Source organism: Lissotriton helveticus, chromosome 5_1 (assembly GCF_964261635.1).
Source record: "Lissotriton helveticus chromosome 5_1, aLisHel1.1, whole genome shotgun sequence".
NCBI classification, from domain to species: Eukaryota; Metazoa; Chordata; class Amphibia; order Caudata; family Salamandridae; genus Lissotriton; species Lissotriton helveticus.
Window position 1 is genome coordinate 1,054,535,904 of NC_136065.1, and position 27,320 is coordinate 1,054,563,223.

The following is a 27,320-nucleotide window of genomic DNA, read 5'->3' on the forward strand; positions in this document are numbered from 1 at the left end:
AGACACACAGACAGAGACACACACACAGACACACAGAGACAGACACACACACACACAGACAGACACACACACAGAGACAGACACACACACACAGAGACAGACACACACACACAGAGACAGACACACACACAGAGACAGACACACACACAGAGACAGACACACATACAGAGACAGACACATACAGAGACAGACACACACACAGAGACAGACACACAGACAGACAGACACACACACACACAGAGACAGACACACACAGAGACAGACACACACACACACAGAGACAGACAGACACACACACACACAGAGACAGACACACAGAGACAGACACACACACAGAGACAGACACACACAGAGACAGACACACACACAGACAGAGACACACACAGAGACAGACACACACACAGACAGAGACACACACACAGACAGAGACACACACACAGACAGAGACACACACACAGACAGAGACACACACACAGACAGAGACACACACACAGACAGAGACACACACACAGACAGAGACACACACACAGACAGAGAGACACACACAGACAGAGAGACACACACAGACAGAGAGACACACAGACAGAGAGACACACACAGACAGAGAGACACACACAGACAGAGAGACACACACAGACAGAGAGACACACACACAGAGAGACACACAGACAGAGAGACACAGACAGAGAGACATACACACACAGAGACACACACACACAGAGACACACACAGACAGAGACACACACAGACAGAGACACACACAGACAGAGACACACACACACAGAGACACACACACACAGAGACACACACACACAGAGACACACACACACAGAGACACACACACACAGAGACACACACACACAGAGACACACACACACAGAGACACACACAGACAGAGACACACACAGACAGAGACACACACAGACAGAGACACACACACACAGAGACACACACAGACAGAGACACACACAGACAGAGACACACAGACAGAGACACACACAGACAGAGACACACACAGACAGAGACACACAGACACACACACAGACAGAGACACACACAGAAAGAGACACACACAGAAAGAGACACACACAGAAAGAGACACACACAGAAAGAGACACACACAGAAAGAGACACACAGAAAGAGAGACACAGAAAGAGAGACACACACAGACAGAGACAGACAGAGACACACACAGAGACACACACAGACAGAGACACACACAGACAGAGACACACAGACACACACAGACAGAGACACACACAGAAAGAGACACACACAGAAAGAGACACACACAGAAAGAGACACACACAGAAAGAGAAACACACAGAAAGAGACACACACAGAAAGAGACACACACAGAAAGAGACACACACAGAAAGAGACACACACAGAAAGAGACACACACAGAAAGAGACACACAGAAAGAGAGACACACAGACAGACACACACAGACAGACACACACAGACAGACACACACAGACAGAGACACACAGACAGAGACACACAGACAGAGACACACAGACAGAGACACACAGACAGAGACACACAGACAGAGACACACAGACAGAGACACACAGACAGAGACACACAGACAGAGACACACACAGAGACACACACACAGAGACACACACACAGAGACACACACACAGAGACACACAGACAGAGACACACACACACAGAGACAGACACACACAGAGACAGACACACAGACAGAGACACACAGACAGAGACACACAGACAGAGACACACACACACACAGACAGAGACACACAGACAGAGACACACAGACAGAGACACACAGACAGAGACACACAGACAGAGACACACAGACAGAGACACACAGACAGAGACACACAGACAGAGACACACAGACAGAGACACACAGACAGAGACACACAGACAGAGACACACAGACAGAGACACACAGACAGAGACACACAGACAGAGACACAGAGACAGAGACACACAGACAGAGACACACAGACAGAGACACACAGACAGAGACACACACACACACACACACACACACACACACACACACACACACACACAAGCATCCAGGAAACAGCTCAACAAATTGAGAAGTACTTTAGACTAGGTGACGAACTACTAGGGGTGGATTCAGAATTATTTATTAGCATTTGGACTACATGTCCCTCTTATTATTATTATTATTAATAGTGTTTTGTTAAGCGCAGGCAACCCGGAGGCCTCGTAGCGCTATATTGTTTGAGTCATGAGAAGGTCAGAGAGCCAAGTTAGATGAAGAGGAGCGTTTTAAGTTCCTTCCGGAGTTTTAGCTCAATGGATGGTTTTCCTTTTCCGGAACTTTAGCTCAATGGATGGTTTTCCTTTAACTCAATGGATGGTTTCAAAACTGTCACTATGTGATGCACAATATACCTTTGCAAATAATTCCCGCTCCAAATAAGATTCGAAATTATACAAACACTACATAATATTAAATCTAATCTTCTGCATAAGATTCTAGGTTACATTTTTTTAAAAATTTCTTTCTTATACCGAGACCAGATGAATTTAGAGTAAAACCTAGGGCATCTCTGTTCCCTCCCTTTCTGTTGACAATGTTACTCTTTGCAGACGGAGTACAGCAAATATTTAAAGAAGTACAAGATTGGAAAGCAATTTTAAATAGTCTTAAACCAATATATTGCAAAGCTACACGATAATACTAATTTGGGGCCATAAATGTGAGGACAAAGCACCTTTTTTACTGAGATGAATCTGTTAACTGCTTGTATTATTCATTTTTTTTCAACTTGATGTATGTAGAATTGTTTTAAATAACATCTTTATATGAAATGATACATATGTATATCCCATTTTAACCGTGAAGAAATGCAAAGAAAGCAAAACATGTTTGATGCAGGCAACTGTATCATGGGCTACAAGCAAATCCGAAATTTCTGACAATAAAGGAGATATTCTACTTAAGTTGCACTATTGGACTGCTGCATTTTTTACCTGAGTGAGTTTATATTGGACTTTCCCTCAACATTTTTCCACAAAAATACAAATGTGATGTGCCACACCGATGTGCGTGCTGAACCCTGTATCTTAAACAATAAAATGTTGTTGTCTATTGTAATGACCATGGTCTTTAATTAAACAAAGTACATGGCCATCAGCCCTCCTAAATCACAAAGGGCCTGGATACCATAACTATAGAAAGAGTTACATATTTTAAGTACCAGGGGTCAGGTTCTCTAGTAACATGTCATGATCAGCACACATTAACAAGGAAGCCATCTCTCACATGCCATCGGCAACCCAAAAAATCTTTGAAGCAACAAGTTTGAGGTCTCCATCGCCAGCAATGGAGGTCTACAAAGCAAAGACTTTAGGTGCCGTGCTTTATGGTGCTGAGCTGTGACATTAACAATGTATCCGGCTTATCCAGTATCGAGAACAATTTTTGGGGTTCATAAGTAAGTCTATCTTCAAGTTATCCTATACTAATCTTATATCTAGACATGGGCTTGAAACTCACTGCAGACATGATGGAAGTACAGGTCCCCTATCATACTGATAAAGACTGTGGTAGAATGAGGAGCGAGAATCTTACAGACAGCGTCTGCAGGAAATATAATCCCTCGATTTGGTCTGTTACCACATGGAATGGAATAAAAGTGAAAAACTGGATGGTCGACTTGTGAATGACTGAGATGTGGTCCATTCCTAGCTATAACAGGGAAAAGACTGAATCTTTTAAAAGAGCACGATTGGTCCAATGTCATGGACTGGTCTCACTGGGAAGTTTTACTTGGGCGAGGTCCAAGAATAGCTCTTCAATTACTTTGGATAATGTCCTATGTGCAACACGGTAAGTGAAACACAGTTCACTTCTTTATTTTGTCCTCCTTATACTCAGAAGACGTGGAACGCACCTATCTGCCGCTTAATGGATGTATTTCAGTTCAGTGCTTGCAGCTACTCAAATCAGACGCCAGTGGCCATAGTGTTCAGTGTGACCCGCTTCCAAAATGCAACTTGGAGCTTCCAGAAAAAGTGGATTCAGTGTCAAATCTGCAGCCTATAAAGGATAGTGTACTACTACACCTTTCTTTAATATATTTGCAACATTGTGTTTCAAAATTAAAAATCCTTATGACTTCAGTGATGTAACAATAATGGCAGGATTCCTACGTTTTACAGCACAACTGGTGCATGCGAATTGCAAAATCTCATTCACGTATGAGCCCCGTTTCTAAGAACTTCTTGATGGACGCAACATACTGCAATTGAGATAGCATTTGCTCACAGATCTGACACACACTTTCAACTTACTCACTATTAATACACAAGTTCTGAAAGACTAGATTAATAAAAACCACTGCAATATAATGCTCAGTAAAACACATTAGAATACGGTACACAAACTATTCCTGTCCAAACCATATTCATAAAAGAATACATATGTGGGAGAGGTGTGGCGCCGCGGCCAGGGCGACTGACGCTGGAATCTGGGGACCACAGTTCGATCCCCGGCTCCGGCGGCAGGTTAGCCCAGCATCATGTGACTCTGGGCAATAGCTCGCTTAATCTTCCCGACGGCCCCCCAGCGCCTAGAGACCCTTACGGGTGATTGTGCGCTTTACAAATGTGGACTTTACTTTAGCAAAATGTTCAATTTATAAAACCAATTAAAATAACGCATTCAAGCCTTATAACTCCTCTCTCCATGCATTGTTTAAAGAAAGTTGAGAGAAAAACCCCGCTACCTACCCTACTAATCAATACTATTGGCCCTGTATAACACAAATGCACCGAGGCCTGACAACTAATACGTAGGGTTTATAATACATCGGGCCAAATGGGAATTTAAGTGCCCCTGATCTTAATAAGCTCTAAGTTAGCCGCAGGACAACCATTCTAATCAACCTTCCATTGGGTCGGAAAGAGAAATGTCATTCAAGTGTTTGTGCCTTCCACCACTCAATTCACACCATGTACATACTTCCCTCCATCTACGTTGAATTTGCATACACCTCTTCACTGTGTTCCCTTCCTTATAACCCTCTCCAGTTTGGCAACTCCAATGCTCTAAGCAGGCAGATTTTCCACTGCCAAAGGAGGGCTTTGAAAACACGTCTGCATCTACTGAACAGTGGGACAGATTTGCCCGACACCGCAAACACCCAATGAATATCCAGCGGCCTGGTTCAAAACTTAAACACTACTGGCATTAGAGACAATGGCTGAAAGGGGCTGACAAATTGACCAGTTTCATTTATGCTCTTCAGCGGATCTAAACAAAAACAAATGAGAAATGGCTGAGCAGGGCAAACAAAATGCTTCAGAGGTCTATGCATTATTTATAGATGCCCATTTTTAGAGATTACAAAGGTTTGGCAAACAACTAGAGGGGTTGTTTACGCTAGACTTTATGAAAGTGAATTCCAGTTTTTAAGGGTTAACAAGACAAATGGGGAGCTATTGCATCTGATGTTCCAAATCAGAGTCTCAAGACTTGCTGAAAGTGGTAGTCCTCAGTAGTCTGACATTTCTAAAGTCTGCCTCATTGAGTAGAGGTAAAGAGAGTTCCAAAGGAAATCTTTCATGCTCACACTCTTAAATCTATTGTCATCTTGATGCCAGTAAGCGAGATAGTATTGGGCTTTAAGGCTAATTCTTCTAGATGTGTGGCATTATGAGCAATATGTACATTGTAAATGGGAAGATTTAACTCAAATATAGCACGAATCATTTATAATCTTCCCTTTTGTAAAAATAAAATGGATATACTAATAGACAATGGTTCATAATAGCCGGAATAGATTAAACCGATTCATGACAGGGGACTGAGACCTCGCAAAGTAATACGTTGAAATGTAAGTTATGTACGAGCAAAATGCAGTTGACCAACCATTCTTACACCTATAAGCTAGGGGTAGAAGAAATATACAAATATGTTAGTTAAGCACAGAATCAGGACACCTATATAAGGCATATATTTGATTCTACACTTCGCATGAATATACCGGCTGATTTGGCTTCATCTCTACCACAGATTACTGATTACACACATCCTAGAGAAAGCATAAATCAGTTAGCTCTTTCAAAGCCAGACGCCACGTGATCGCCGTCTGGTAATTGCCTCTAAAAGGAGTATGAACTCACCACTGAAGTTGTTTTTTCTCTTCCTAATGTGGGTGTCTGTCGTTTTAAAATGGTCACTGGAACACGGTTGATTTAAATGAAGAAAAACGCTTTATGGAAGACCACTCAAATTATGTCAGAGAAACTCATTCTCTGCTACTCTCTCCTAACTTTGCCGCATGTAGAAAACAAGTTTGGCTCTTTAAGACTGCACCCCAACACCAAACACATACGAATGGGGAATGCAGCGCTCTTAGACCCCTGCACATGCAAGACGCATCTCCAGTGAGTACGGAAGTCGCACGGACCACTTTTAGATCCAGCACGCCGTCCTGGGTGTGACAGACCTGCAGCTTGCTGGTTCTTTGAATGCCTCTCTCCCCTGGTCCAGGACACTTGGTAGCATGGGGAGGAATTGACTCCTGGTTTGAGTGGGGAGCAGGGTCTCTAGGAGAAGCAGGCTTTTGTTTCTTCTTCCTCCAGTTCACTCCATAAGCTGTTTCAGCGTTCCTCATGACCATGTTGTAGATCCCAATGTCATCTGGCGGCGAAGGCCTCGAAAGGTACGTCTCCAGGGCCTCTTCCGGGCTTTCGGCGTCGAGGTCCTGCCAATCCAGGTCCTGCGCCACTGAGGATACCGAGTCCAAACTCGTGCGCTGGTCTTCTTCGCGTTCCTCAAAATAGTATAGGGCCTCTTCCTTTTGGTGTTCCTGGGGCTCGGGAGTTTTCGGTGGCTCTTCGGTGTCAAACTCCTCCTCTTCCTCGACTTCGACGATAGTCGTCGCCGGCTTAGACGAGATGGCGAACCTCTTCATCCGCTCATCGAAATTCTCATTTCCTTTGCAGGATGTTATCCATTTCGGCCTCGAGTCTTCTCTTTTTCCTTTCCATCTCGGCGGCCTGTTCGGCGTCGAGTGTTTCGTAGACATCTACTTCGAAGAAGCCTTCGGGTCCTTCTCCTTCGGCGTAGAGTGCTCCGTTTCAGGGGCGTGCTTCGATGACCTAGGCTTTGTGTGTTTTCGCCGCCTGGGAGTCCTTTTCGAAGGATCCGCTGGGCTGTTGGGTCCCTGGATGCAGCTGCGGCCGTCGAAATTTTCGGCACCAGTGCTCCTTTCGTGGATTTAGACTGTGTTCGAGAGTCTGATTTAGGCTTTCGAGAGTCTGTCGGGGCTTTAGGGGTCGACGTCTCTCCTACCTCTTTTTTAGTTTTCTTATCGGTCTCTACGACTGTGAAGTCATCTGGTCCCTCGGCAATGTTGTCCTCTACGTCAATGGAGAGGCCCAAGTCCCGAAGCGACGGTGGTCGGCCTTTTCCTTGCATGCTGTGGTTGGCTATCCTCTGCCTCTCTCTAATCCGGAGTCTCTTCGGCATGAAGAGGGAGCAGGCGTTGCAATCCCTGCTTTCGTGGTCGACCGGCAGGCAGAGGTTGCAAACCGGGTGCTGGTCCTTCTGCACGTACTTGTGGTGGCGATTGCGGCAGAATTTGAACGGGGTCTTGTCCATTCCTGCGCTCAGGGGGCCCACTGTGTGCGCATTCTCCGAAGTATTCGAAGTTCTCCTCCTCCTTCATCGTCCCGGCGGTCTTGTTCCTGGATGTATTCTCCAAAATTGTTGTAGATTTCAGCTTTTTCCTCCTTTTCTCCCAAAACTCTGGAACCTCTCGGTGACGAGAGAGACCCAACGGCGGAAAAAAGAATTCGAAGATGGCGCCCAAAGGTGGGAGCGTCCGCAGGAAGCCTGCCGACGTCACAGGAAGTACACCAGAAGACTACGATTTCGGACCCAACTACTAGACTGCGGAATAATGCACAGCCATAGTGAATCCAGAAAGATTCACGCTGCAAAAGTAACAAAGGCAAAGAGGGCTGTAGAGGAAAGTGGAATTGAGGGGTGGAGGGGAAAAAAAGCACTAAGGACTACAAAAAGAAATACAGTTAACTGGGAAAAAATGGAAGTGTAAAGTCATCAAATTCTTAATTTATCTTCATTAAATTCATGAACATAAATTGCAAACACGCGTGGGATCTGGGAAAACTTGAGGGAAATGGAGGTCTCCAGCTATAAACATAGAATGCTGGGCAATAGTTTATTACTTCCGATCTCAAATATTGCATATTAAAATAACCAAAAGGTTTTTTTTTTTTTAATAAAAAATGACCCGCGTTGCTGTGCAAATCTCTGACATTTTCTCTTTTAAAAGTGAATGATGGGCATGAAACTGTTCCCATAAACATCTAGTAAATGAAAAACTGCACTGTTATTTTAAAGCAGATACAAATCTGTTCATTTTTGATCTGTCAGGGAAGGGGGGGGTTACAATTATAATAAAGATATCCATGTTAGAGAAGGATTATAAATTCTAGTAACTTTCTTCTCCATCATGGTATTTTCAATATTCTTAATTGGGAAGAGACGACTATCGAGCAGGACTGGATTAACAGGAAAGCCAGTCTAATGAGTATTTCCAAGAGAGCAATTATTCATTTTTTCAAAGTCTCATCCTGTCCTTCTGCATTTGCGGAGGACTCTAGGCCTAGGCAATATACTGCAGTGGATCGAAGTGTTCAACTGCCAACTGAAACGTGGTTAAATGCACATAGCGTTTAACTTCCCTCCTATGGGCACTTTCCACCAGCGATGGTAAACAATATGCTCCAGTTAAGAAGTCTGCACTCTTGTACCATCCTTTCTTAGCTGAAAACAATAAAGCAAGTATGGTACTTCTTAAACTATCTATGGCTCTAGAAGTCTGAATACAGTTAATACTGAAAATTCTCAGAATTCATGTTGGAGTACTCTAAGAGAACTAGAACGACTTAATTTGGCAACCCGTAAAATACAGGGCGTTGGTGGGTTCTAATAAATCACAGGAGTAAGATTCCATGCCATAACCATCTCCAGGAGTGGGTGACAGATCAAAACGGGTGTACTCCCAACAGTGTACACAAATTAGTCATGTTATTATTCTAAGCAACAGAGCAAACACTGCTAGCAACTTGGAAACATTTAGACACCCTAGCAATGCTAGGGGCATAACGAGCAAGTGCCATATAAAGGGGATGGAACATATTCTTACTACAACATGGCTGTATCTCCTGGACTACTTTGCCACAGAGCGGTTTTACTCATGTGCAAGAACTCGGAGGCCTGCCACTTTGCTAAAAGAGAATATTTATAATAACCTATAATTGGGGTCAGAGACTCTGGATCCTTCCCTCATAGGTGAGTGCATAAAAGCATAATGTCACAGGTGCAATTTCTGTCAGTTAAAGAATGCAGAACCATGTGTGACTAGGGTAAGCATGGGGAATTTTGAAGTCGTACGGTTTGATGAAAAATCAATAGAAATTTCATTAAGTCATAAAAATCTGCATCTAATAATTTACAATCCAAGCAGACGCAACATTTGGAAATAAGGATTTGAGAGGTAAGCACTTCCGTTTACTGCAAACACTGTGCCAGTGAAGATTACTTCATTTTCTTATCAAGAAAGTGAATGGTATTTCATAAACACTCAAACGATTAATACAACAATTTCATGTCTACAAGTTAGGACCGCCTCCCCAACATAAAGCAGATTATTTCTTCTATTAAGAACTCAATGATGCAGAACAATGCACTTTCGACTTTATAAACCAGCTATGCCTCTAATCAGAAGTTTACTGCTCCTTTGCCTTGGGCCCTGCAGAGCGCATAGTGCCTCTCGGTTAGATTCATACTGTAGAAATAGTGCAAACATACAACATAGTCCATAGAATAGACACGTATCCTTATACTACCTTACGTCTAAACAACTATAATTTTTAAATATACACACTGACCAAAGCGACCGTGCATTCACGATTTAAGCTATTATAATAAAATACAGGCCAGAAAAGTAAAGATAGAAATTCAAATGCATACAGTTCATTCAGGAAATGTTACTTCTGTCCATATTTATTTAAAAAACAGCAAGCTTTCAAAGTAGATTGTCAAACTTTCAAAGCAATAAATAAATCTACAAGCTAGTACTCAACCGTAGAACCAGTGCTAGATTTTCACACTTTGAGGATCTGTTTTGTGGCCACAATCAAGGTGTTAACCACCTACAATCCCTCATCAGTATTAAACTTGTTATGACCCCCTGGAGGATGCCACCAGATATATTGAGAGATGCGGAGTGCTTGGCTGATCTTTCCACTACTCTAGATGTATATATGGGGGCAAGTGGGGCTCCACAGGCCAGAGCGCGACTGAATGGGAGGCAATGAAAGTGGTGATTAGAGGGCTGTGCCTGGGTATGGTCTAAAAAGTAAAATCAGCAGCTACAGAGGGAGCTAGCAGTTGAGGAGTTCAAACTAGCCGAGGCTCAGTAACGAGAGTCGGAGTCTACAGAGGGACCGCTTTAAATGTTGGGGCTAAAACGTGTCTTGAGTGGACAGATTGACAATCAAGACGCATCAGCAGAGACTACAAATGGATGGGAGGACAAGCCCAGTAGACTACTTGCCTGGTTGTTCAGGTGAACTCCTCCAGAGTGTTTTCTGGATCGCTCCAAAGACATGGTGGGGGTGATGCATAGGGCCATAAGTGATACATTCAGGATACACTTATGGGGTGTTGATCAGAGAGCGGACTGCAGCTCTCCATGACGTTATACGAATCACCTTGCTGGTATAGATTTTACTAGAGTACTGCAGACACTGATGGAAGGCTCCATGCGGAGCTTTATCACACCTTCTCACCCCATTTGTCTGAAAAGCTTTTGGAGGTGTACTGCGTGGCAAGAAACAGGAGGCCCTTCCTCCTATTGTGCGAGAGAGCACAATTTGCCTGATCCCTAAGCTGAGAGGGACTCTTTGTCCTAGCCCACTGACCATGATCAAGTCAGACACTGAGATACTGTGCAAGATCCTGGCCAACCATTTGCATACCATGGTGCGCCAGCTGGTTCATGAAGACCAGTGTGGATTTATACCAGGCCACAGTTCAGTCATGAAAATTCAGACACTTACTGATGTCATGAACTCTTTGCAGACTGATGAGGAGCTTTCTCTGTTCGCGGTGGATCTGGAAAAGGCCTTCAACACGGAGATTTACTTGGAGGTACTCCCATTCATGGGCTTTGGGCCGGTGTTCTGTGGTTCAGACTGTGTGCTCTACACAGACCATTTCATTTCATTCATTCATTTATGGAGCTTGTAGAGCGCACGGCTACCCCCAGCGGGGGTGTCCCGGCGCTATAGACTGTAAGCTAGAAAGGAGAGGCGTACTTATGCAGAGGAGAATAACCAGCATAGATTACATCAGGAGGGATAGTATCAGAGAAATGGGACATTAAGCAGGGCACGTGACAGGGATGTCCACTGTCGCCACTGCTGTTCGCTCTTTCCCTGGAGTTATTGGCTCACATGCTCATGAAAGAGCTTCTCAACTGGAAAATAAAGGTAGGAGACAATGCTCGTGATGCCCCTGTATGCTGATGCTATTTCCTTAGGATACCCTAGTTCTTCCTTCTGCAGCAAGGTGCCCAAGGGACAGACTATGATCTAGGCCGTCGGTGGGAGGCTGATGGTTTTTAGGCACCTGAATATCATGGTTGCACAGGTGACTGCTAAACAATATGCTTATAACATGGCATGGGTGATGGATGGGTGGAGCACTTACCGATTGACTTTGTGACACACTTCATTGCCCATCATGGGGCACGTAGAAGTTGCTTAGTTAATCCTTTTGCCACGCTGTTTCAATCACCTCTAGAATGCGATAAGCCTTTCTTCATGTTTCAGGAATTGAAGGCGACGATTGGAATTGGTTCAGTGCAATTTGTACAATACTCTAAATTGACATCAAATATATTGGATGCCGTTCTGTGCTAAGATGAGGGAAGACATGAGCACCTTGATCTACGAAGTCACTAAACTTGACAGACACAAACCCATGCGCAAGGCTCGACTAGTGTGGAATGCAGACATGGATGCCATGCTTATTGAAAGAATGGGCAGCTACCAGTGAATTACTCTTTTGGGTCTCACGGAATGCTGGATTTAAATGAATCCATTTTAATTTCCAACATCACATCTTTAGCACCAACCACACTATGCAAAATATACTCGTCCTGGTCGGCAGGCTGTCCGCAAAGTTGCTAGAGCCTGAGGAGTAGGAGCTGCTCCTCATCCTCCTCATCCTCACATTCTTCAGGAGGGTAGGATCGGTCAAGGGGCGAAAAGTCCTGGGGATTTTGAGGCCTAGACTAAACCCAGAACAACATCGAGCAGCGCCAAGGTACCAATGGTTGGGAATCGGGATTATTATCGGCTCGTCGTTAAACAGCGCCAGAGAGCTCTATGGAAGGGACAGGGGTGGAGGCGCACATAATGGCATCTGCCCAGATCTAAGTGCGGATCTAGAGGACCTTGCTTGTGCTGAGGGCAAACTCTCCAACAGTAACCCCTGAGGGGCACCTCTCAGCTCCATAGGGCCTAAAGGCGCTGCAGAAAGAGCCTGTGGCCTGAAGATAGCATGCATGGAATCATAAAATTCGTTGAGCAGGCAGGCGTCACTCTGGCTCTAGGAAACTAGGGGGTGTGGAGGGGGCCCGGATGCTGGCTCCACAGGTGGAGTGCAGAAGCAGGGCCTGGAAGCATGATGTCAAGAAGGAGCCTAAGAGCCCTTTGATTTCTTCTTCTTGTGCTTTTTAGACTTACCAGTTTTTAAAGAGGACGTCTTGGAGCGGGAAGACTCTCGACCCTAGGACTAGCCAGAAGACCTTCCGCGAGAGGAAGAACCAGGAGTGCCACAGAGACTGCTTTTGCCACGTCCCCAGTAGCGTCATCTTCCTACTTGAATCTGCTTCCGGAGCAACACCTAGCACTCTGGGCAGGCAAGAAGGTTATGTCCTGACTCGAGATACCAAGTGGGGGATCTGATACAGACATTGGTCAGTGGCAGTTCCAGCACGGCTTGAACACTGAGGGTTTAGCAGGGGACATGATGTCCTAGCACAATGGGAGAAAAGCTCGAAATGGTAGACAAAAAGTCGAAAAAGGTGGTCAACAAATGACCTAGGTACTACGGCAGATTCACGTTGCTGGTGTGGGAGCGCAAGAAAGTCAATGCGCTGGAGTGCTACCTATTTAGGTACCATGGCATCACTTTCGACGCAGATACGGCCTTCCTGCAGCCCTGGGGATCAGGGTGTTCTTTAAAATGTATGTGGGCGTTGGCCAGGGGGGCCACTAGCCCCACTGTGAACCGCCACTTCTCTGGACTAAATATGACAAATGTGGGTGGGGCCACACTGAACCACCTCCTCCCCCCATGGGGCCTAGGTGGTCAGGGTGTTGCTACCCTGCCCCTTTTATGTTTATTTCTGTGACTCAGTTAAAGCGTAAAGCAAATGGCAGGGTTTGAAATGAGAGCGCTTTTGTATTAAATTGTACCTGGTTTATCAGCTGAGAGATTAAATGCTAATATTTCAGCTCTGATTTGGTAATTTATTATTAAGGGAACTGGCCTACAATTCTCATAATTCGGATATCCCTATCAGGTTTCCAGCAGCACAGAAACTAAGGGTGCAATTAAATCTGGGTTGATAATATTCTATCGTTCAGGCGTTATTTTGACACGATATTCTATAGTGTCATGTCTTGTGCAGCAGGATGCAACTCATCTAATATGTGCCTCCTTGATTGTTCTGTGAGAGCACAATTTAATGTCAGAAAAACAAATCATGAAGTTGTAGTCTTGTTCCAGAGATATTTTCTCTTACTGACACAGAATTATAAAAAGATGCAAAAGTTGTGATAGAGATATAACTAAGAATTAAGGGCTCTGCCCCTAATCCCTTATTTTCTTTCAGTCTGAAGGCTGGCAAACATGCTTTTTCTTCTAAAAATGCACAAGACTAGAGGCATTTTTAAAAATTATTATTTGCAGCTCACCTTCTAAGTTCAGTAAGGACAACAAGAACAAACTACAAAATGCCACTCGTCACTCCATAAACTGCCATCACTTCCTTTTGCTGCTCAGAAGCTCAAATAAGTCCTCTTTTTCTTTGGTACTTTGAGTTATTGCTACAGTGCAATTTATAGTTCACCCTGTTAACATCCACCTCCTGTAATATTTTGGTCTGAGCTGCTAGTCGGGAAGCACAGTTCTGTGGAAGGTACACATTCCAGTCTACTTTTGAGGCTTACGCTTGCCGTTACCATCCTTGGGAACTGCGTCGTGCTTCTCTACCCGCAGCATCTGTGGTGGCTGAGTTTTGACAGCTACGCCCACAGGTCAGCATCAGCCCCCCAGTACAGACTTTATGCTGCGTGTGGCGGGCAAACCAGAGGGAGGTGGGCGATTTGTAAAATGCATCGAGTGTTTCGGCCGCTAAGGATATCGGCTGGCACTTCTTACTCTGGGTATATCGCAGCCGGTTTTCCTCAATCATTCCCACTTATAGGATGGGAATGAGGCTGTAAAAACCCATGCTATTTAACTGAGATTCTGTGAAACAGGACACAAAGCCTGATTTGTGGTGGAAGCCCCGCAGTCGTGGGGAGACTCTCCGCAATTGAGGCGGAATCCCAGGAATGAGAATTTTTATTGAGGGGATTCCGCTTCAAGTGCAGAGATTACCCCACGACTGCAGGGCGTCCACCACGAGTGTGGAGACCCTGTCTAAATCAGGCATTTACACTTCATGGCAAGATCTAGAAAATGATGCTCTCTCCCAAGTAGTTCTGGTGGCTGCCTGACAGTGGATTGCGCCATCTCATGAGGAGCCAGTAGGGACCTCTGCACTGTGGGCCAATGTGTCCATATAATAGACTCAGCTGTGCACAAGAGGGAAGACATAGCTTGGAGATGGGCCCCAAAGCCACTACAATCTTGAATTAAGAGCTTCTCAATGACCTATACTTCTGGGGGCCAGGATAAGAACCATTAGGATGATAACTATTAAATGAGGGACCCCGTTAAAGAAAGCTAAAAGGAAGACTGGCTAGCAGGTAAATATGATGAGCAAACTAGCCCCAGTAGATACAAGGAGGAGGAGCACAATTTGCTCCTTTCCCCTTGAGGAAATCCCAGAGGTGGAAGAGCTGCTGTCACAGATTTGGATGTAGGGGAGGGGAGGGGAGTCATTTGATGCATCTATTGACTCTCAGTATGATGATTAGAAGTATTGGCATCCCCCAGCTGGAGAAGAGAAACTAGCGGAAAAGCCGGCTGACTCAACATATTGATAGGTATGCTTGATAACATGTATGCCTTTCTGCAGGACTGATCCCACAACGCCAATATACTAACTCACCATTCATAATTATTTCAAAAGTGTTGGCTCAGGTCAGATGTCAATAAGCAGTGTTAGTTTTGATAACAACTTTGTGGAACTCACATGCAGCGTCCAGAGCTCCTGGAACAATCTGCCTTCCGGTCTGGTGTCCCGTGCAGTGACGTGCATTATCCAATCAACTAAAGTGTATGGTGTGGAGAGCAACGTAAGACACTGGGAGGTTGATAACCTTTAAAGAGTCTTTCAAATCTGGCACCAATAAAACCTAACAGGTCAGCCTGGAATAGATGGCCTTGTTGATTGCGAGTACAGGACCAATGTAGTTCTCATCATGCTTTTTTCTTTGGCAGAGCTGGCTCGTTCTGGTATGGTCTACTGTATGATTTACTTGCAAAAATAGGGTAGCTCAGCTGGTAAAGTTCCAGTTGGAGGTCACTAGGTGGGACACCATCTGATAATTCAGAAGCTGCTGAAAGGGATTTACACAGCGTTCCCTCCTAGACAGAAAAATATTCATCCTTACAGGCTATTACATTTCTTTGATTTGCAGAATTGACCCACCAGTTCAGATGTAGCTTGCAACAGCTTTCAGTAAAATTGGATGTTTCCCTATTTACTATTATATCCATGTGGGTGGGATGTGCGGGGGTTATATTTGGAGGAGAGACTTCACACACTGGGGTGTACTTATTGTGAATTGGATGGAAAAGAGCGCAAGTACGTATATTTTGTATCGGTCCTTCCCAGGCAATACCAGATTATGTTTTGCACAAGGTCTGAAACAGGATGCGTTAGTTTAGAACATAGAATGTAAATCAGCTACAGTTTTTTATATGAAACATTTACACCACTTTCCTGGGTATCCCTTGCACAGTCGGTAAAGAGGGTGATGGTCAAAGCAGGGCTCTATATTTACAGACTTGGCTGCTCATTCAGTCAAGAGAGTAATGACAACTAAGTGATGCTGAGAGTTAATTTGGAAGATATTATGACAGTGGCTAACTGGGGAAGGGTTTCGATATTCATGAGGTTTCATTTAAAACCACATTTCTTTAATGGCTTCACTGGTAATATCAAAGCTCGAAACAAGCGTAATTCCCGCATTCAGTCCAGTCACAGAATGCATAATTTCCTTGCTCATATTTCAAAGTTTGAATTCTGTTAACGACAGGGAGGAGAGGATTATTCTCATCTTAATTATCCTTTGGTTGATGATCATAATATGGTATTATTGGACGATGTTGAATTTATCATGGTTTGGTATACTGTTACCAGCAAATGTTTATGAATTGTTTATTTTATAGTCTGTGTGACCTGGATGACCACCATTAAACATTTTATTTTCTATGGGAAAGATATGAACCGGGATCTAGTTGGAAATTGTTGACTACACTCCACAGCATAAAGAGGCAGTTGCTTTGCAGAGAACATGTTTTGTAGTCTGATGTCCTGGATCTTTAGCTTTTAACTGCATGTTAATATTGAGCTGCTAAATTAAAGAAAAAGAAAAGCATAATGCTAGCCATGACGTTCTTAATATAATTAAAACTATCAGAAACTATAGTTAGGAACATTTGCCTTTTCGTTATCCTGGTTTATTCGATATTTCAGTAGATAATGCTGGGCATAGAAGATATCCAATTCCAAAAGTATTTGTTTACATGAAACCAGTTCTTCGAAGATGCTTCTTATAATATGTTGTTCCGATATGCCTTTTCAGATAAATTAACTGCTGACTTATTCTCATTGCTATGTATTGTTAAAGACATTCTGTAGGGAGGTATTTCTACAAATTGGGATAACTTGCATTAGAGTGGTCAGACAAGGGTACCAACAAAATCTGTCACTTTATAAATTCATGTAACAGTTTCTGAATGAAAAAAGTTCTAAACCAGTTAAGCTAACATACCATGGGCACAAAACATTGGTGCAGACTACCAGTAAAATGGGAAAAAAAGTATCCTCTGTAGAGGTACAATTTCTTCATCACTCATTATGCCCTTCAGTGCATCCCAATCTCCATTAGGTCTGGGACATACTATCAAATCTAAGACAGGATTAAGCAGTAAACTCACAATCTCCGTTTGGTCCGGGACATACTATCACAAATCTAAAACAGGATTTAGCAGTAAACTCCAGTTGACTCCTGGTACCATACAAAGTGCAGAATTTAATTTAGACATGCTGGGACTCCATTTGAAATTGATAACGATCTGTTTACCAGAATTGCCAATTCACATTTCTTATTCTCGGTTCTGCAACTAATCAGGATCTAGTCTACCAAATGCCTTTACCTCTGAACGCAGAGCTCTCTAAGCGGCGGGAAGCACTCTTAAACTGGAGAAATAGCTGGATTTATTTGATTTACTGTATTGCAAGACTTTATTCCTTTTATCAGAAAATGTTCATGCCATTGACATTAAGTTAAAGTCGCAATTAATCCATCAAACTAAAACCCTGAAATAAATCTCTGTAGCGGTACCACAAGGAATGGTATTCTACAGTAGTGTGTGTAAGACTACTGGGGTTCTTACAGGAAACTCTGGTATACAAATTACTGTCCTTGTATCTGAGCAACCAACCACTACTTAACGAACTTAACCTTATGTCATACTTTTTGAACTGTTGATCATTTGTACCAAATTTCCACCACACTTCCCTACATTACTCTTCAATCACTCCATCTTATTTTAGTGATAACAAGAACTCCCTTTGCAATTCCGATCTAACATATATTACTTCCCCTACATTAAACTGCAGGTGGTCGGAAAAAAAGTGTCACACCCATTAACTGGATACGTAAAAACTTAAATGCACATAGATGCCGTAACAATTGATAATACACGAAGAATGTGAATCTACATGTGCCTTAACAAGTGCCAATATACTGTTTATTAATCGTGATTGGTTTGTATACCTGCTTAAGGTTTACTAAAGCATTAGCATCACTCTACAATTATGCGTATTTTAAATGCACTATAGTTTTGCAGTCCTGTACAGTGGGCATTTTAGCTCAACCACACTAGGAAGTGTAGCCTCATTCTGAAGTTGGAAAAACGAAGAAAGGATTGGAGAAATGAGTGTGGTCTGCTTTTGAATCGAGAAACCGGTCTCATCCATACAATGTCTTCTCACATGCTAACCACCAGCAGAGCCTGGAACCTAAAAATAGTCTAGGTGGGTTTTGGTCTGACACAAGTTCCTAGTTTCATTCACTTACACGAAGAAAAAGTGTATAAATGTAGCACCAAAATATACGTTTAAGCACTGCACGCTACAACTGTAAAGGGAGTAAACCTCTGATTGGCAGGCTTGGTGGTTTATCTTTGCTTATTTTAATGCTGGCTGGCTATTTTTGCATTAAATGTGCAAGACTTCTATGCATTATGCCAATGTCAGTCTTATTAGCAATACGTGACTATTAGACTTCAGCTTCAGAAGTAATATCTTTCCAAAGTACTACCATCTTGAATATTAGACACACTCGGTGCTTGGTCCACCAAGGAGACCTATGTAAAAATTGTGCCTTCCACTTCTGTAACTCCTGAAGGGAATTCATAATCTGCGAGTGATGCAGTGCTCGAGTTTAACACATCCATCACCAGACATTTCTGCAATTTCTTTAAGGATTTTTTCCATAGGTGACATATGTTCTAGGACAGGGAGCCATTACATTTTTCTTTTAACTTCATGGCTGGTATTTCCACCATTAGTCACATTATTAAAGACTTTCTGCTGTAAGTCGCGCCTTATAAGACACATTTCATTCATGTATTCATTATTAGTTATCCAAGTTATTGTACTGGTACAATTAATGGATGAACAGTGAACCTACTCTATGAATATCGTTGACCACGCTGTATATTAAAGGTTTTTATACCAATATTTTAAACCAATTAATAGAAGAAATTATTATGTATTTATACGTTTGTCATGTCATCATAAGAAACGATGTATGTACTTAACAAGACACTTAGAATTTTCTCACTATGATAATTCAGGCAATTACACAAAATACTGAATGAAAACCATGAGTCTACTTCAGATCACTGCACTGTTTAGAGTCCTTTTTATGTCATTTCCTACTGCTGGGCTGTGGATCAATACTTCAACATCTCCAAAATGTTAATTTATAGAAAAAAGTCCATCAACAGTGCTGCAGAAACCCAGATAAAGGAGAATTTGTAGAGGTTTACTTTATTTCAGTGTTTTGTTTAATATGCAGAGACTAAATTTGTTGAACTTACTACAATTCATTAATATCCCTGAGCAACAACCCATCACCACAGTTCTTTTCACCTCCAATGGATTTTTTTCCTTTTAAGGACCACCTAAAACACTACAAGTGACTGTGTTCTGCAACCACTTTGACCTGAGATACGAATATGGCCTCACACTGATATCACTATAATGGCCATAATGCAGCGTGCCCCTCCTTCGATTCAGGCGCAGCATTGTGCACTTCTAGTTACTTAAACTGCTGCCAACTGACCTGGCCTTCAAATTCACTACATTTCTTTGCAGAATAAAGTATGATTTTTTTTTTAAATGACGCAAGAAAAGGGTGGCAATAATGGTTCCACGGGTGTCAAGACTTTATTCCCAAGCTTTATTTCAACGCTGGGCACACCCACACAAGGTCCCAAACTCCAATCCCAGCTAAAATAACACAGCCTACTTTACCAATATCAGTGAATTTAATACGGTCATATTATTTAACAGTTCTACCTGTTACTACCAGTTATACACAGTATGTGGTAAACACAGAACAAGCTGCATCTGGACTTGTGTCTGGAAGGTTACTTTAGAACGGTCATGGTTCGCGGCGATGCCGCGGCCAGCCATCCCCGCATTCACACACAGAACGCTGGAATACTCACTTCTGGCCCGAAGTAGAGTCCCCGGTCTAGTCCCGGCCAGCAACCTGGGAGCACAGAAGCACTTCCGGGGGAAACGCTTAAACATCGCGTTTCCCGCCGGCTCTGTGCTTCGGATTCCTTGCTGGAGGTTCCTATGAGGCGGACTTCTTTTCGCCTTTGCTGAGACCTGCCAGTCTCTTACGGAGTCAAGCCGCGCTGGAGCGCTGCTCTGCTGTCATGTCAGCCACACGCGCTGGAGCGCTTTTCTAGGGCTCGTCTGTCACCATAGAGTCACGCCGCGCTGGAGCGCTGTTCTGTCTTCACGTCGGCGCTACTCAGGAGCGCTTGCTGGTTCTTCCTCCTGGGTGGTCCAGGGACGTGTCTGTTTTTGTTTCTTTAACCCTTAACGCGCAGGAGCGCCTTGAGGGTGTTTGTAGACCTTGCACAGGTGTGTTTTATTTTGGTGTGGTACATTTCGGTTTCCCACCGCGCAGGAGCGCTACTAGGGAAACAGCTCAGCCAACAGGCTTGTGTTACTTATTGGGGATGCCACAGTTTGAGTGACTACGCCCTATTTCCTGCTACACGCGCCGGAGTGCTTGCTTACCTGTTTTGACTTAGTTCATTTTGCCCTTGCGCAGGAGCGCTTCTTTTGATTTGAGCTTGGGTGAAACGCGCAGGAGCGCCTTCCCTTAGCTATTCATATCCGGAGCTGAACCGGTCTGGGGACCTTATTTCCCGGAAGCATTGGTGAGTCCTCAGAGGGTTACTAGGTCTGTGTGTGCATGTGTGGGGTGGTTCTTTTTCTGGGGTGGTTCTTTTTCTGGTCTGACTCATTTTCTGATCTAGCTCTTTATTGGTTTCTAGTTGACACCGGGACGCCCCGCCAGCTCCAAGCTATCATTTAGCCCTACACCCTGGCTCCCATCCCTGCGTCCATCTCATCCCTGCTGGCTATTGCCTTCCACGAGGGTCAGGTGGGTACAGGGACGGGTGCTCTTGTCGTCTCTGCGGAATTGCGTCACAAGCAAAGGTAAGACTTGTGGGGCATCTGACAAGAACCAAGTGTTATGTCACTGAACTCCCAAAAGGACTACACCAGGAGCTTGGTGAGTGCTGTACAAATGTTGATAACTTGTACTATTATGTTACGCCATCATCAATATTTATAATACACTGTGACTGCGTTTTCTCCACTTCACTCCTTAGCACTCAATGTATTCATGTACACAATATTTAATTACACAAAAGCTGCACCATACCTTGTTCCTTAGATTCCAACTGTGACTTTTTAACTGTAAGATCCAAAGGAGATTCTTGGTCAGCCATCAGAAGCTTGCTGAGCACAGGGTTCCTGGTAGTTGCAGCCGTGAGAGAGGACTGCACATGTGATGCTTTTGGCAGACTTTGGTTCCTTGTGCTGTTGGGCAGGATGGGGTCCTGAGTAGGGGTCTTTTTTGAGGTATATTCAGCAGCCAACTGTCTGATCATTTGCTGCATGATCTCACGAGCCACTAGGGGAATGTTTGGGTCAAAGACCCTTGGACGGTCTGCAAGAAAAATGTGTGCGTTTTAAAGCAATACATCGACAGATATTCTCCATACATTTAGAGTGCATGAGCAAGTTATTTTCCATTAAGCATGGACTCCCAAACCCTAGAGTTCTATGCAGGTCAGTAGAATTTACTCACGTCTGAAAAGAGTTGCATAGTAACGAACAAAAACAAAATGAAATTAGTAAATTCATTCAAGCACTATTATCTTTCAGATTCTTTTGTGTATTTCTTATTCCACACCAATAGACCGGATATCCCTAGACAGCAGCTATACTTTCATGCTACATCAAGAAAAGGCAGTACCACTGCTTATCTTTCATTTCAACAGCCTACCCAGCTCTTTGTCAGGCAGTTACGGGCAAGTCATAATTATTTCTTCCATACTGGAGGTTTCATAGATTTAGGACTCTGAATGGATTACAAATCAGGATTTAAAGAATTAACCGGGAAGGAAATAAGGTACCTTAAATATGTTTCGTAGCTCTGTCTACAGGACTTGCTAGCCCAAACATCAAAGCAGCAGTCACTTCTAAGGAGTGAACCTTTGTCCCTTTCACTGCCTTACATATTTCATGTAGATGTGTAAACTCACTGTGCGCTAGTTGCTAATCTAGCCCTCCCTTAAATGTCAAATAAATGGGTTGCAATTGCCAGTGAACAGCCTATTTGGCCATTAAGTTAATAAAATAAGTATATGTAGTGGATTATCCACTTGCATTGCTGTAAATTGCAGCTTGTTTCGGAAACAGAGAGCAAAATGTTGCGGTGGATTTAGTTTGTTCCAAGCACCACTTTGCTCATAAAAACAAGAAATGGGCCTATATGGAGAAGACTCGTTTTTTTCAATTATTCTCCTGGCGATGTGATTACTGCCAAAATTGTCAACTTCAACATAAGAAATTCAAGGCATAGTGCATTTAATCAAAAGTTTGCTAATCATCTTAATAGCACCATGCCCTGCTCCCAATTAGATAAAAGCCATACAGAAGAAACCATTTAAAACTTTGCATTTTCAGTGGCAATGTAAGCAGAGTGCATTCCAGATGATTTCTTGTTTACTGCAGTCCAAAAGTAAGCCTAAACTTGCTCTAAATAGTATGGCAACCATGTGCTTGGGTGATACAAGTCTGAATGCAACCCCCTGGGCACCAAAAACAAAAAGGTGTATATTTTCTTTTGCAGCATTTTTATTTACTATTGCTAAGAATCTCTATGAAAGCTTCCGAAAAACCCAGGTGTCAAAAGAACCTCAAGAAGCCATGCTGTTAAATTCATATATGCTGAACCACAAGTACGTTGTGCTACAAACACAGCCAGATGAAAGCCAACACACACTTCTGAGCCTTCTGGAGAACTCTCGAACCAGCAGTGATACATATGCTCTAATGGAAGGGGTTCAATTTCTCAAAATAAAGGTTAAGTGACCTATTTGTGCAGTCCCCATTTGTGGCTCAACTGAATATCTCGACTGATCACTCCCGGTGAGCATTTTGACTATTAGTAGATGATAAAATATGAGAAGCAAATGAAGTTGAATGTCCATGTCCTCAGAGTCTTTGGGCTACGATACTCTGGATTTCCTCCTCCTTGCATGTGGATACAAATTATGGTAGTCATGTTGTCCCCATAGCCTTACACTATTTTGCCAGAGGACCATGCTGAGCTCTAGGATGCTATATGAAGCAGGAACTATGGCGACCACAGTACTTGATCGTTTCGATTAGGTTAGTGCCTCTTACTGAGAATGTTACATTCATGTTAATGGAACGCTCTGCCTCGGACCACCTGAGAGGCAGGTCTTTTTAGTTAGTTACATTTGGTTATCCACTATTTCGGGACGGACTGGATTCAGTGTCACAGCACTCTTGTACCTGGCTTACTGGTGTTGGTGGACTCTTCAGGCAAATAAACCTGAAACTTTAAGCAAAAAAGCACTGCATTTCTGCTTTTGCAGTGCAAATATCTTGGATGGAATGATTCAGCGCTTGCGCACCGAGAAATTGTCAAAAGTACTCAACACATTTGTTGTTTTTTTTTGGGCCACTTAATGGTAATGCAAGATCTAGCTTGCACAGTGTATAAGAGGAAGAGTAATGAAGTCACTGATTGGAATTAAGAGTATGATTCCATGCTGCTTTTAGATCTCCTGTTTGATGTAGGTTTATGTTGCTGAAACAGATGGTGTTGGTAGAAGGGATGGTGGACCTACTAGAAACGGTCTCCTTTGTTAAGAACAATGGGAAAAATGCACCCTCCCTGACTACCATTCAAATGAGGCAGTGATTTAGGAATGAATCTGGGTATGACTAACAGAGCAAGGTCACCATCTGAGCAAGGGCCCATATTTATAAAGACCCTTGGGGCAGCACGGAGAGTAAAGAGCAGTGGCCTGTACTTCCAGTTCTTCTGGGTAGGCAAATTAAAGTAGGCATCTTGAAGGACCACTTAGCACATCCAGTAACTGTACTGCTGTCAGGAGTATGGCCATATTCAGCATTTTGAACTTCTGCAGAGAGGAACTGGTTGAGGTTATGAAGGTAAAAGGTAGGCAGGACACCACATCGTATTTCCTTCTAGGCAAGCTATTTAGTAGTTCCAAGCCCCCTTTTTGGCAGTGGTACTGGTTTAATCACTCGTAAAAGTTAGTACTCTGCGACTCATAGATGCTCTTTGGATGCACACTGGGAAGAGAAGTGTGGCTCAGGGGTTAGAGGCAGCAGACCCGGAAGCGGAGATCGGTCCTGGACCAGGGTTCAATTCCCGCCTCAGCGGGTCTTGTGCTAAAAATTCCATGGACTCGATAATTCTCGCCCCGGTGCCTCCTCGACTCACGGGTTCACACTCTGCGACTCTGGGCAATAGCTTGCTTAATCTCCACAACGGCCCCTCGCGGCGGGATGCCTGACTTTCACCTTGTGGATACCCTGCTATCTCACAGGGGAATACCAGGAAGGGTTCCCTAAGCAAGCGCCGGGAAACCCACTGCGGGTAGCTGTGCGCTATATAAGCTCAACTACTACTACTACTACTACTACTACTACTACAAGAGTCTGCACAACTGAAGCCATAGCAGATAATGAACTACATGAGTTTCCACTACTGAAGACTTAAATGTCTTTGGTGACTTGACCCAATGGTGCTTGTGAAATGAAAGTCTTGTCCTCAGCTGAGCGAAGTGGGCCTTCCAAGCTGGGTCACAGGAAACTCACTGGAACTTTCGGCTAAGGCTTGTGGAACAGACCTGTTCTCTCTGAAACACCTCCTAGCTCATCTCATTACTTACACAGAAGTGAAGCATCATGCTGGCCTCAAGTCGATATGATGCCTTTGATTTTAAAGATCTTAACACCTTTGCAGATCAGAAATAAGGTTTGGCTAGTACCACCAGGATGCCACTCAGATTTGGCCATGACTTAGGCCATCTGTTTTCTTCTTTACTAAAGAACACCTCCATCACGGAAGAAAACAAAAGGGTTACTTACCTGTAGGAGAGGTTTTGCTGCTTGAAGAGTTTGCTGGATTCACATGCTGTGCATCTATTCTGCCATCTAGTGGTTGGTCCAGAATCTTGTTTAGTCGCACTTGTCGATTTTTGCTTCTTCTTTTGGGAGGCGTCAATCACCATTTGCTGGCAAGTGTGGAGGTCTCTCGGTCTCTCTCTCATGCTGTTTTGCTGGATGTTGTCACTGTTGTAAGAGGGGGGGGGGGGGGGGGGGGGGGAGTGCGACTTCCTGGATAAAGTCCTGCTGTTGGGGTTATTGCGATACTGGTGGAAATCCTTCCCTGCATTCTGGTCTCCAGGAAGACATTCCTGCTTTTCAGAAAGATCCCTTGAACAGCAATGCCCCCATTGTTTTGCTACTCTTTTTATCCTTTATTTACTGTAGAACCTCGCTCACAGCAGTTCTGAAGAGGGTTCCCCCATTGATTACAGATGCCTCTGCCTTCAACCAAGAAACCATTAGCCATGCAGGTCTTCTGAGGGAGGTACCCACGCACATCAGCCTGCGAGCAGTGTCCATCTGGTCCAATGTTGATTTGAGGGAGGAGTTGGCGAGGTTTCTGCCATCCTGGATCACTGTCTTGGCCCTCTTATTTAACTCCTCCAGGAGGTGTTGCATACGGCATTGTTGGTGGCCGTAGCAGTTGAGGAGTGCGTATGAATTTGCAATTCTTCATTGCATAGCTACTTCCCTTTTTATCTTTCTTCCCAGATACATTCTGTTCCTCCCCCTTTCTGGTGGTGGCCCAGTAGATGTGGGTGCATTGTTTCTCTTCCTGGCCTTTGCCACTATAATGAAGTTCACTGGTTCATTTTCCTGTTGTACGAAGGGTCTTGTGGAGTGTTTGCATCTCTTCACCACCCACAAGGCAATAGCCCTCTCAGTGGCTGACTCCCAGAATGCCTTTTACATGTATGTGCTTCCCAGCATCCTGGAACAAGGTATAGGTTTGCCTTCTGGGATGGCATCAGTGTCTAGAGGAGGAAGCATGAGTCCTCCCTATCTTCCTCGAGCGGGGCCTCATAAGCGTCTGCCACCCTCTTGATGAGTTTATTGTACATGGACAGGTCATCCAGAAGAGAGTGCCTGAAGGGGTAGTTGTCAACACCCTCATTTGTGGATTCAGCACCCAGATCCTGCCATGCGTCGTCTTGCTGCCCCTAGCCTTCGAGTATGGCGGATTTGTCAGTCATAATTGACCGGTGCCCCCTGCTTCTCCTCACGTGGCTCCAGCGTCAATAGCATATTAATGTCAGGTTGGTCATCTCCAATTTCCCGGGACTTCAAGGGTCTCGAAGGAATGAAGAGTCATTTCAAGGACTCGTCTGACTCAGTTTGATGTTTCGAGCAGAAATTCTTGTGCTTGAGCTTTAGTTCAGTTTTTGCAGTCGAAGATGACTTACTCTTTGAGGTTGCCAGTTTTTTGTCCTTCTCCCTCATCTCTCGCACCAGCTGCTGTCGAGGGTTGGCTCAAGGTTTTGCCCCCATTGGTGTCCATTGTTCGGGACCTGTGCAGCACTATGTTTGCACAAACCTTTGGTCATCAATTGTTTTGATGTCAACGCCGAGGTGGCTTTCAAGAGGGTAGGGTCTGTCAATGCCTTGGTTATCTTCTGCCACTTAGCCTTCTCAGAGTCTCTCGCAGCTATTCTTGCAGCCTCAATCCTTCCAACGTAGACTGTGGTTTTTGCATCTCAGACTCCCCACCACATGTTGCCTCGACCTCTTCGACTTTTCCCTCCTTATTTTCCACGTAGAGGCCTAGGTCCTTGAGACACTCGTGGTACCCCTGAGTGCCAGTCATTGTGTGGTGCACCAGTCTCAGTTTTAGTTTTGTTTTCAAGTTTCAAGACAAATTCTGCACAGGCCTCGGTGCTGTGGTCCTTTAAGAGCCACAAGGTGAATACCTCACAGGGCTACCACTTTGTGAACTTGTGATAGCAGTTGTGGCAAAATTTAAAAGGGGTGTTCTCCATGTCTCTGAATTCTATGACCACGTGGTGCATACTTGC

At 43.9% G+C, this 27,320-nt stretch overlaps 1 protein-coding gene across 7 annotated transcripts in view; it reads right to left on the reverse strand.

Moving 5' to 3' along the window:
- Positions 1 to 27,320, reverse strand: part of LCOR (ligand dependent nuclear receptor corepressor) — a 286,641-nt gene that overhangs the window by 174,378 nt on the left and 84,943 nt on the right. For all 7 annotated transcript variants that reach the window (XM_078643590.1, XM_078643591.1, XM_078643593.1 and 4 more), the window contains exon 3: positions 21,512 to 21,799. In XM_078643590.1, the coding sequence (XP_078499716.1) occupies positions 21,512 to 21,749 (238 nt within the window). In that variant the 5' untranslated portion in view covers positions 21,750 to 21,799. The remainder of the gene's footprint in view (positions 1 to 21,511; positions 21,800 to 27,320) is intronic.